This window comes from Scyliorhinus torazame, chromosome 13 (assembly GCF_047496885.1).
Source record: "Scyliorhinus torazame isolate Kashiwa2021f chromosome 13, sScyTor2.1, whole genome shotgun sequence".
Taxonomy (NCBI): domain Eukaryota; kingdom Metazoa; phylum Chordata; class Chondrichthyes; order Carcharhiniformes; family Scyliorhinidae; genus Scyliorhinus; species Scyliorhinus torazame.
This window is the reverse complement of record NC_092719.1, coordinates 137,281,297-137,293,468: the sequence shown is the minus strand read 5'-3', so window position 1 is coordinate 137,293,468 and position 12,172 is coordinate 137,281,297. Positions and strand designations below refer to the sequence as shown.

General features: G+C 47.1%; 1 protein-coding gene across 13 annotated transcripts in view; it reads right to left on the bottom strand.

The window, feature by feature from the left end:
- chl1b (cell adhesion molecule L1-like b) overlaps positions 1-12,172 on the bottom strand; it is a 1,336,546-nt gene that overhangs the window by 730,776 nt on the left and 593,598 nt on the right. For all 13 annotated transcript variants that reach the window (XM_072472185.1, XM_072472186.1, XM_072472184.1 and 10 more), the window contains one exon: positions 5,293-5,398. In XM_072472185.1, the coding sequence (XP_072328286.1) occupies positions 5,293-5,398 (106 nt within the window). The remainder of the gene's footprint in view (positions 1-5,292; positions 5,399-12,172) is intronic.

The window sequence follows — 12,172 nt, the reverse complement described above, 5'->3', positions numbered from 1 at the left end:
CACGCACGATCCGTGGGGGCCTACCTTCTTCCGTGCAGGCCCGCTGTGTGGCTCCGTCATCTTGCGCGGGCCAGGCAGTGCAGGGCCGCGTATCGTGATTTTAGAGAATCCTGGCCCATTTTTTCAAACTTCCTGATGTAGGCCGAGTGAGATGGAAACATTAAAGCGGTTCATGGACTCCAGCAGCGAAGAAGGACATGCTCCCTTTTTACAGCACTAGCTGCAGTAAAGCAGGTGAGTTTAAAGGGTCCATTGAAAGGGAGAAGGTTATTTTCAAAGATGAGTGAATGAGATGTGGTGGTGGGGATTCAGTGGGGTGGCGTGTCTGTCAGTTCGGCTGGGGGTGGGGTTGGGGGGGGGGGACCTGTGAGAGGGATACCCCACCACAACTTTGGGGTACCTCCCAATCCGATGCTGGGGAGCCAGGAAGTTATGGCTCCATGAAACTATTATTGATAATCGTGAAATAATGTTTAACTAAAGTCCTTTAGGGAAGGTAATCTGCCCTTTTTACCCAGCCTGGCCTGCATGTGACTTCAGACCCACAACAATGAGGTTGATTCTTAACTTCCCTCTGAAATAATGAGGCTAATCACTCTGTTCAAGGGCAACTGGGGATGGGCAACAAATGGCTGGCCTTGCCTGTGAAGCTCTCATCCCATGAAAGAGTAAACAAAAGAATGAGGCTCAGGTTGAGACGTTATTACAGAAGATAGCAATTCCCATTCATTATCACTTTTGGTGGTACACTTTTATTTTTTTTAATAAATATTTTTATTGGTTTTACATTTATTCATCATACCATTCTCCAGGGTCACTACAGAGGAATCTCAAAAAAGAAAGTGGGTATACAGATAGGAAAACAAACAACAGGAAATAAAATTACACAACAAATGAAAAAGTAGAATCAGGAGTAATCGATGTACAGGTGTGGGGGCTCCTACTTTGGTGCCCCCAGTGGTCAGTTGCTGTAACAGTAATGTTTTGATGATGTCCATGCCGCCTTCTGCTATGAGAACATATCAAGGGGCGCATTTGGCATCCACCTTGGCGTTGCTGTTGTGGTTGTGTGTGTCTCCGCTGCTTGTCCCTTCAGGCTCCCTACTTGCCCTGTGTTTTGCTTGCTGTCCCCCCCCCCTCCCCCTCACTGCTTCTTTACAACCCCTCCCCCTCTCCTCTGCCTATCCCCTCTCCCCACTCCCCCTTTCCTCTGCCTATCCCCTCCCCCCCCCCTCTCTCTGTTCCGTTGCCGGTCTTGTTTCTCATCAACCACCAAGAACTCTCCTCCACCCTGACCCATTCCATCTCCCGTTCCTTGACCCATCACCGCACCCTTCTGCGGTGGCAGCCCAGTGATAGAATTGGAGATTCAGGAGAGCCAAGCCTCCCACATTTCTCCTTCTTCGTAGCATCTTTTTCCTGATCCTTGGGCTCTCCCCCCCCCCCCCTCTCTCTCCCCCCCTCTCTCTCCCCCCTCTCTCTCTCTTACCCCCCATATCTCTCTTCCACCCCCCCATAGCTCTCTTCCACACCACCCCCCCCCCCCCCCGCCCTCACCGCCACATACACATAAACGGCAAGATCAGTTTATCGATTTTGGTGAAGAAGGACTTGGAGATGAAGATCGGGAGGTACCTGATGAACAGGAAAAGGGACCTGGGTAGCGTGTTCACCTTAATCATCTGCACTCTCCCCGAGGGAGCAGGAGCGAGACCCACTCTGTAGGTCCCTTTATAATTCCTCCACCGGACTCGTCAGGTTCCATTTACGGATCCATGTCCAATCGTGCGCTATTTGGGTCCCCAGAGAGCAGAATTTGATCTGGGCCAGCTTGAACAGTAACCTCCCCAGCTCTGGTTCCCCTCCTCCAGCCCCCCTGCGGGTTCACGAGGAAAGGTTGGCTCCTGCTCAGGTTAGGTTTGTAACCTGAGAAGGCTCCGAACTCCCTTTGTAGCTCCATTATTACTCCCATGCTGGCTAGGGGGGTTTGAGACGTAGTGGAGCAGATCATCTGCGTAGAGTGAGACTCTATTCTCTCTGTCTCCCCTTTGAGTGCCTCTCCACTCCTTCGCTAATCTGAAAGCGATTGCCAGTGGCTCGATTGCCAGGGCAAATAGTTGCGGTGATAGTGGGAATCCCTGCCTCCTGCCTCTGCGCAGCTGGAAATATTGAGATCTGGTGCTGTTTGGTTGCGCACTTTTATGATGCTGATGTTATGCTTTAGGGGAAGCAAATGGCCTCTACCGGAATTTGTAGTTTAATCTCTATTGAAAAAATCAATGAGGAAACTGGCAATAATTCTGGGGTAATTTATGTGCAAGTACAAGCCAATATGAGCTTTTTTAAATGAGGAAAATTACGCTGTTTTGAGATAGCACCTGAATCTCTTGTAGGTTTGCCTTACAGAGAGACGTGTCAATGTGTCTCCCCAAATCATGTTTCTCATTCCACTCAATCTTCCAATCTTTTTGCTGATCTCTCTCCATCTTACTATTCATATTCCACCACTTTGTTCTTTCTCTTTACCACTCTGTTGAAGTCATATGAAGTCAATAAGACATGAAGAGAAATTAAAACATGAGGCATTAACACTTTGGGCGCGGCATAGCGACCCCATTGTGTCCGGTGCCGATCGGGCACAACAGGTGAATTGCGCGAGAGCCTCAAATCGGGCTCTGCGCCGGGCGGATCACGAGTCACCCGATTTGCTCTGCCGGCACAATCTGGATCCCGCCCTCACGGGGTGAGATTCAGGTCTGCATCTTTAAATGAGCCTCCATTAAATACCCGGATGTCGTGTTCACCCGCCGCATAGGAGTCAACAGCCACGCCAGTGAGACTTCACCAGAACGTCGTTTGGTAATGGTTCACACAAATGTGAACCAGGCGTGAGAGCACCTTGGTGGGGGGGCTTGCACGCCATTAGCGAGCCTCCAGTTGGTCAAGGACAGGGCAAGGTAGCACTCTGGCACACCCCCAAACCCTGGGCACCTTGGCATGCCAGTCTGGCACCCTGGCAGTGTCAACCCGGCACTGCCAGCATGCCCGGATCACATTGTCAGGGTGCCAGAGGCACTGCCAGAGGCACTGCCAGAGGCACTGCCAGAGTGCCCGGGTGTCAGCTTGACACTGCTAGGAATCAGGCCTGGGGAGGGCCTTGCCCATTGGAGTGGGGGTGAGGGAGGATTCCAAGGGCCTCTGCAAGGTTGGAGGGGAGGGGCAAGAGAGAGGGAGAGTCGATAAAAAGGAGGGGCCTGAAAGGGGGGGGGGGGTGGAGAACAGGACTGCTGTCAAAATGGTGGCCCAATCTGAGAAACACCCTGCCGAATATGCTAATAAGTGGACTTTTAACATTTGTCCACTGTAAAGCACCCTTCATCTTTTTTTGCTTTATGAAAATGGATTTTGGCTAAACCACAAAATAGTTGCTGCAGATCACATGACCTACAAGATCTGCCATCTGTTTTGGAAGGTTCCAACAGAGACAACAGTATCAAAGGAATTCCACTTTCATCCTTGAGGAATCTCACAACCCTGTATGAGGCCATGTTATATTCATGAAACAAGTTGACGAACTGATGAACTAACCCCCTCAGCTCGGATGATAACAAAGATAGAGCCATCGAAATTCATTGTACTTGAAGCACTAACAGCCAACATGTTGCTCCCAAAGGGAAACAATGCATTGTGGCCAGAAGCTCAGAAACTGCTTGCAAGGCTGCAATTAACTAATTGATGGATCACATCACATTTAGCCTCTTTTGATCATTTTAATGTTACATTTCTAGCCTCACAGCTCAGCCTCTTGATTTAACATCGACAGGAAAGAACTCCAGCAGATCTCCTGGCAAACCCAGCTGCCGGCCACAATCTCTCAATAGCTTGAAGCCTGTTTTATTTTAAAAGTCTCTGGTCATCACCTGCCAAGCGGTCTAAGCACAAAAGCCCCATTGTGTTGCAACGTAATTTGTTTCAAGAATTTCTGTGTTGCTGTTTTCAACCAGGAACCCATCTGGTCCGAGCCTGCTAGGAAGGAACACTGGACATTGACATTTTGGACTTTGGAAATCATGGCCAGAACTCTCCGGCCATTCGCTAATGGCGGGATCCTCTGTTCCTGCTGGCAGCAGACCTCCACCGTAGGTTTCCTGGCATCATGGAAATTCCCATCGACAGCGGGCGGGAATAGAAAATCTTGCCACCAGCGAACGGCACACCGCCTCCCTGTGCCAAGAAACACGCAGCTGGAAGGTTGGAGAATGCCACCCCATGTGAACTAATATTCATTTCTGCGGTCCTTTTAATGTTGTTTCCCATAGTTTTACATCTTCCTCTTTTCTATTGTGCGTATGTGTGTGAGCATGTTTGTGTCTTTGTGTGGGTGCATGGCTGTGAACTCTCCCCGCCACAGCTTTAAATATTTACAAACTAACATTCTAAGTTAATCAGTGACACGAGTTTCTATGAGTTGGATGACACGAATTTCTATGAGTTGGATCACACAAACCGGAGTTTGGGGAAACACGCCACACCCTACTTTAAAAATACCTCTGCTTATGCATTGAAGGGGAGGATAAAGAATTTCAACTTTCTTTTCTCCTGACAATAACACTGTACGAAGTCTTACAACACCAGGTCCACATCATGACAATAACACTGTCATCGTTTGTGCTTGTCTTTACCCCCAACTTGTTTTCTCACTCTTTGCACCGATTCCACCTTCCCGCTCCCTTTTATAAATTTCCTAATCCTTTAGAATCGTTGGTTAATTGATCTCTGCTCTTTGCCTCTCTTTTTTTTTTCTCGGCCAAGATATACAGCAATGGAATAGAGCAGTATTCAATGTGAAGGACCTTGAACACGTTGGGAAAGGCTGCTACAAAGTTATTGAAAGTGACAAGAAGGGAGGAGAGATTTTGACCTGCAAAGTTTAGTGCTAACTGCAATGAGAGCAGTGCTGATGTCAAACTGGAAATAGAGAACAACCAATAAAGCAGAAACAACAGCAAATTTCCTTGAGGAAATGTTTTGAAATGCACTGAAATCAGCATTTTTACTTCTAATTATTTGGTTGCTTTATACTGAATGTGAAATTTGGTTAATGCACATCTTTCAAAGTCTTACTGGTACTTACTTAGGTGGGACAATTTTCCAGGCCTATTGGGCATATGCCTGGTACAAAGCCTTTAACTGAATAAAAACCTAAACAGCAAAATCAACACCAATTTTTTCACTGGTAATTCAATGCTCTCAATAAAAGCCGTACACAAATGCACAAATGGAATTACTTACTGAGGCGCTGGATTTCCTCTGGCTTCACATTTGATTACAAAATCATCTGTTGGATATACAACGTGCCTCTTTGGCGATTGGTCTGTTATAGTTGGAGGTTGCTGAACTGGAAAGATATTTTCAAGTATATAATTATCAGATTGAAATAAAAAAGGTCAATCATAATTCAAAATCTGTTAACCAGTTCCATCAACAGCTCAATAATTCTCTTAAAAGGCTTACATGAACTGAATTTAAATACCATGTGTGTAATTGAGGTATTGGAGGTTCAGTTGCAGAAGCTGCTTTCCTGGCTGGAACATAGTCGTGATGTTTTCATGAATATTTTTAAAATTCTATTTCACAGTGTTATAGGTGTTCAAAAATAATTTGACACAGCTGCCTGTAAGGTGACCATTACAATTCTCATAACTATTCCTCGGACTGCATACAAAGTTAAAGTTTAGTTCTTCGGTTTAGATTTAAAACCAAAGATTATGGCAGCGAAGATGCATGAGAATATACAATTTTCATGACTGAGCACGATGATCTCGATGATCCTTGCAGCATGAAATACTGAAATAGCTTCATATAAGAAAGCTTGATAGACCTCAATAGATTAATAAAGAAAAATGCAAAGTCTGACCTATTATGAGAACTTGAACTAGAACATAGAAAAATACAGCACAGAACAGGCCCTTCGGCCCACGATGTTGTGCCGAACCTTTGTCCTAGATTAATCATAGATTATCATTTAATTTACAGTGCAGAAGGAGGCCATTCGGCCCATTGCGTCTGCACCGGCTCTTGGAAAGAGCACCCTACCCAAAGTCAACACCTCCACCCAACACTAAGGGCAATTTTGGACACTAAGGGCAATTCATCATGGCCAATCCACCTAACCTGCACATCTTTGGACTGTGGGAGGAAACCGGAGCACCCGGTGGAAACCCACGCAGACACGGGGAGGATGTGCAGACTCCGCACAGACAGTGACCCAAGCCGGAATCGAACCTGGGACTCTGGAGCTGTGAAGCAATTGTGCTATCCACAATGCTACAGTGCTGCCCTTAAGAACAAATAAATCTACACTATGTCATTTTACCGTAATCCATGTACCTATCCAATAGCTGCTTGAAGGTCCCTAATGTTTCCGACTCAACTACTTCCACAGGTAGTGCATTCCATGCCCCCACTACTCTCTGGGTAAAGAACCTACCTCTGACATCCCCCCTATATCTTCCACCATTCAGCTTAAATTTATGTCCCCTTGTAATGGTTTGTTCCACCCGGGGAAAAGTCTCTGAATGTCTACTCTATCTATTCCCCTGATCATCTTATAAACCTCTATCAATTCGCCCCTCATCCTTCTCCATTCTAATGAGAAAAGGCCTAGCACCCTCAACCTTTCCTCGTAAGACCTACTCTCCATTCCAGGCAACATCCTGGTAAATCTCCTTTGCACCTTTTCCAAAGCTTCCACATCCTTCCTAAAATGAGGCAACCAGAACTGTACACAGTACTCCAAATATGGCCTTACCAAAGTTTTGTACAGCTGCATCATCACCTCACGGCTCTTAAATTCAATCCCTCTGTTAATGAACGCTAGCACACCATAGGCCTTCTTCACAGCTCTATCCACTTGAGTGGCAACTTTCAAAGATGTATGAACAGAGACCCCAAGATCTCTCTGCTCCTCCACATTGCCAAGAACTCTACCGTTAACCCTGTATTCCGCATTCATATTTGTCCTTCCAAAATGGACAACCTCACACTTTTCAGGGTTAAACTCCATCTGCCACTTCTCAGCCCAGCTCTGCATCCTATTTATGTCTCTTTGCAGCCGACAACAGCCCTCCTCACTATCCACAACTCCACCAATCTTCGTATTGTCTGCAAATTTACTGACCCACCCTTCAACTCCCTCATCCAAGTCATTGATGAAAATCACAAACAGCAGAGGACCCAGAACTGATCCCTGCAGTACGCCACTGGTAACTGGGATCCAGGCTGAATATTTGCCATCCACCACCACTCTCTGACTTCTATCGGTTAGCCAGTTTGTTATCCAACTGGCCAAATTTCCCACTATTCCATGCCTCCTTACTTTCTGCAGAAGCCTACCATGGGGAACCTTATCAAATGCCTTACTAAAATCCATGTACACTACATCCACTGCTTTACCTTCATCCACATGCTTGGTCACCTCCTCAAAGAATTCAATAAGACTTGTAAGGCAAGACCTACCCCTCACAAATCCGTGCTGACTATCCCTAATCAAGCATTGTCTTTCCAGATGCTCAGAAATCCTATCCTTCAGTACCCTTCCCATGACTTTGCCTACCACCGAAGTAAGACTAACTGGCCTGTAATTCCCAGGGTTATCCCTAGTCCCTTTTTTGAACAGGGGCACGACATTCGCCACTCTCCAATCCCCTGGTACCACCCCTGTTGACAGTGAGGACGAAAAGATCATTGCCAACGGCTCTGCAATTTCATCTCTTGCTTCCCATAGAATCCTTGGATATAACCCGTAAGGCCCGGGGCACTTGTCTATCCTCAAGTTTTTCAAAATGCCCAACACATCTTCCTTCCTAACAATTATTTCCTCGAGCTTACCAGTCTGTTTCACACTGTCCTCTCCAACAATATGGCCCCTCTCATTTGTAAATACAAAAGAAAAGTACTCGTTCAAGATCTCTCCTATCTCTTCAGACTCAATACACAATCTCCCACTACCGTCCTTGATCGGACCTACCTTCGCTCTAGTCATTCTCATATTTCTCACATATGTGTAAAAGGCCTTGGGGTTTTCCTTGATCCTACCCGCCAAAGATTGTTCATGCCCTCTCTTAGCTCGCCTAATCCCTTTCTTCAGTTCCCTCCTGGCTATCTTGTATTCCTCCAACGCCCTGTCTGAACCTTGTTTCCTCAGCCTTACATAAGTCTCCTTTTTCCTCTTAACAAGACATTCAACCTCTCTTGTCAACCATGGTTTCCTCACACGGCCATCTCTTCCCTGCCTGACAGGGTCATACACATCATAAAACTAATTTGTTTTTCGTCAAGAGCTGCTTTAATACAATCATAGAATTTACAATGCAGAAGGAGGCCATTCAGCCCATCGAGCCTGCACTGGCCCTTGGAAAGAGCACTAAACCCACACCTCCACCCTATCCCCATAACTCAGTAACCCCATCTAACCTTTTTGAACAGTAAGAGCAATTTAGCATGGCCAATCCACCTAACCTGGACATCTTTGGACTGTGGGAAGAAACCAGAGCTCCCGGAGGAAACCCACGCAGACATAGGGGGAACGTGCAGACTCCGCACAGACAGTGACTCAAACCGGGAATCGAACCTGGGACCTTGGAGCTGTGAAGCGACAGTGCTAACCACTGTTCTACCGTTCCGCCACGGTATGAAGTATGAAGATTTCATATTTCTAGAATACCAAAAGTCAGAAATGAAAACGTAGATATTCGAGGTTTGCTGAAAAACATAGGGCTGGATTCTTGCGTCTAAGTGATGATTCCAACGGAGGATCCGTGATGTTTCACGATGGCAAAATCAGTGCCACAGTCGCCGATTCCGCTACCACTGAGTGGCTAGCACCAACGCCACCTGAAACACCCATGGAACGCGTGAAAAACGGTGGGAGAATCGCCGGGTCCGTGCTGGACATTCGCAGGGCTGACAAGCTGTAGTCGTGCTTACGCCTACACCTGCCACATACGCAAGATCGCGCCAGAAAAGATGGCGCCGCTTGTGCTTGACTGCTAACCAGTCCACCCTGACCCTACAGCCCACCTTCTAGCCATCCCCCTACTACTCCCCCCAGCAATGGCAGAAGCCCCCTGGCCAGCGGCCCGGCACTCGGCGGAGTATGGCGGTGCTGGACACTGTCCCAATGTCCACTCTCTCTCTCTCCGCAGCCGCCACGCTAGGCTCACGAACGCTGAGACCACACGTGGCCTGTGCTGTCGGGAACTCGGCTCATTGGAGGCGGAGCATCGTAGGTGGGCCCAATAATGATATTCAAACAGGGTCGCGCGCGCCACGCATCTCAATGAAGCTTATCCGCTGAGGTGTGAATTTCTCCAACTTTCTATCATAATTCTAACTGATGACATGGGAGATCAACTGTTCTCGGTCTCCTTCAGTCACTGAATTTCTCTTGTTTCTTGGGAATCATAACTGAAGGCAATATTCTGGGCGTTATTGGGTTATGGGGATAGGGTGGAGACGTGAGGTTAAGTGTGGTGCTCTTTCCAGTGGCCAGTGCAGACTCGATGGGCGAAATTGCCTCCTTCTGCACTGTAAATTCTATGATTCTATGTAGTCTGATTAGACCACAGTAAAGTTTGATCATGATCACTTGTTTATCTTCCATTGTTTTACTAAATTAGTTGAACATCCTATTGGCTTTACTGGATGCTACTCTGCATTTGTCACAAAGTTTAATGTCAAGTCTACGAAGACTATGAGTTTCTGAGTATGGGTAATGTATGTAAGTGATAAGCAGTAGTGGTCCCAAGCACTGAATCCTGAGACACCCCACTGCGTACACGCCAACCATGAGCAAAACTTTTAACAAATGCCCATTGCGTCATACTCTCCAACCAGTTTTGTATCTACTCCCAGCGTTCATCCTACATCCTCACATCTTTGCGCACAGAACTTTGTCTAAAGCCTTTTGGATGTTGAGCCAGTAATTTGAAGCTGGCAACCATCTCCACCTCAGCCCCGTTGATGCAGACAGGGGTGTGTACAATACTTTGCTTCCTGGAGTCAATGACTAGCCCTTTAGTTTTGCTGACGTTGAGGAAGAAATTGGTTGTTACTCCGCTCCTCTAGGTTCACTATCTCCCTGCTGTACTCTGACTCATCGTTGTTCGAGATCAGACCTACTATAATCGTACAATCAGCAAACTTGTAGAGGGAGTTGGAGCAGGATTTTGCCACACAGTCGTGCGTATATAGGGAGTATAGTAAGGGGCTAAGTATGCAGCCTTGTGGGGCCCAGGTGTGAATTTCTCCAACTTTTTAAATCATAATTCTAACTGATGACATGGGAGATCAACTCTTCCCTGCACCTCCTTCAGTAACTGAATTTCTCTCGTTTCTTGGGAATCATAACTGAAGGCAATATCCTGGGTGTTATTGGGGAGGAGGTGTTGTCGTTTATCCTTACTGATTGTGGGGTCTATGGGTCAGGAAGTCGAGGATCCAGTTGCAGAGGGAGGTGCCAAGTCCTAGGTTTTGGAGCTTTGCTGGGATTGTGGTGTTGAATGCAGAGCTGTAGTCAATGAATAGGAGCCTCACGTAGGAGTTCCTGTTGTCGAGATGCTCCAGGGAATTTGCGTCTACTGTGGACCAGTTGTGGTGGTATGTGAATTACAGTGGATCAAGGCATTCTGGGAGTATGGAGTTGATATATCTCATGATCAATCTCTCAAAGCATGTTGCCTGGTTCTTCTTTAGCACTGGTATGAGGGTGGTCTTCTTGAAGCAGGTGGGGTCATCCGAACGGAGTAGGGAGAGGTTGAAGACGTCCGCGAACACATTGCCAGCTTGTCCACGCAGGATTTGAGTGCACGCCCAGAGACACCATCAGGACCCGTTGTTTTCCGATGTTTCACTTTCAAGAAGGCCAATCTGACTTCGGAAGCTGTGGCGGTGGGTATGGGTGTGTCCGAGGCTGCTGGGGCAGTTGTCAACAATTTGATGGTTTCCTGCTCGGACCGAGCATAGAATGCATTGAGTTCATTGCGGATGCATCCACTGCTATCGGAGATTCTACTCGGCTTTGCTTTGTAACCCGTTATGTTGTTTAAACCTTGCCACAACTGACGAGAGTCTGTGACATTAGTCTGTGACTATACCTTAGTTTGATATTGCCTCTTCCCTTCCTTAATGACTTTGCAGAGGGCGGACCGGATTTCTTGGACAGGTCATGGTCACCTGAATCGAATACCTCTGACCTGACCTTCAGTAGGGAGTCAATCTCCCGATTAAGCCATGGTTTCCAATTGGGGAAGGTACATACTACCTTCTTTGGCACGCAGTCTTCCACACACTTACTGATGAAGTCTGTGATGGTGGTGGCATACTAATTTCGGTTGGTTGCTGAGTTCTTAAATGTGGACCAGTCCACTGACTCCACGCAGTCATGCAGGAGCTCTGCTGTTGTCTCGGACCAGCATAGCACAACCTTCTTAACCGGATTCTCCTGCTTAATTTTTTGCTTGTATGCCGGGAGAAGGAGCAGCATCTCATGGTCCGATTTTCCAAAGTGCGGTCAGGAGATGGACCGGCAGGCGCTCTTGACTTTTGTGTAGCAGTGGTCGAGATTGTTGGCGCCTCGGTGGGACAGGAGAGGTGTTGGTGGAATTTTGGCAGTACATTCTTGAGGTTAGCCTGGTTGAAGTCCCTGGCCAAGATGAACAAGGCCTCCTGGTGTCCTGTTTCATTGTTATTTATAGCAGTGTACAATTCATCAAGCATTTTCTTCACTTCTGCCTGGGGTGAGAGGTAGACTGCTGTAACATTAACTGAAGTGAACCCCCGTGGAAGGTAGTACGAGCGGCACTTCACAGGCAGGTATTCCAAGTCTGGGGAACAGTAGTTCGCCAGGGTCGCCACGTCCAAGCACCAGGAGGAGTTGATGAGGAGGCAAACCTCTCCATCCTTCGCTTTGCCCGATGACACCATGTGGTCCATCCAGTGTACTCAGAAGCCTTCAGGTTGAATGGCACTTAGAACTAGTGACATATCATTACATCAGTTAATCAGAGGATTATCCACTGATGTATTTGTTTACAGCCCAATTGGACTGTCCAGAACTTCCAGCTTATTCTCTTTCAATTTGTTTCCACTTTTTCCAGCATCGATTCGGACT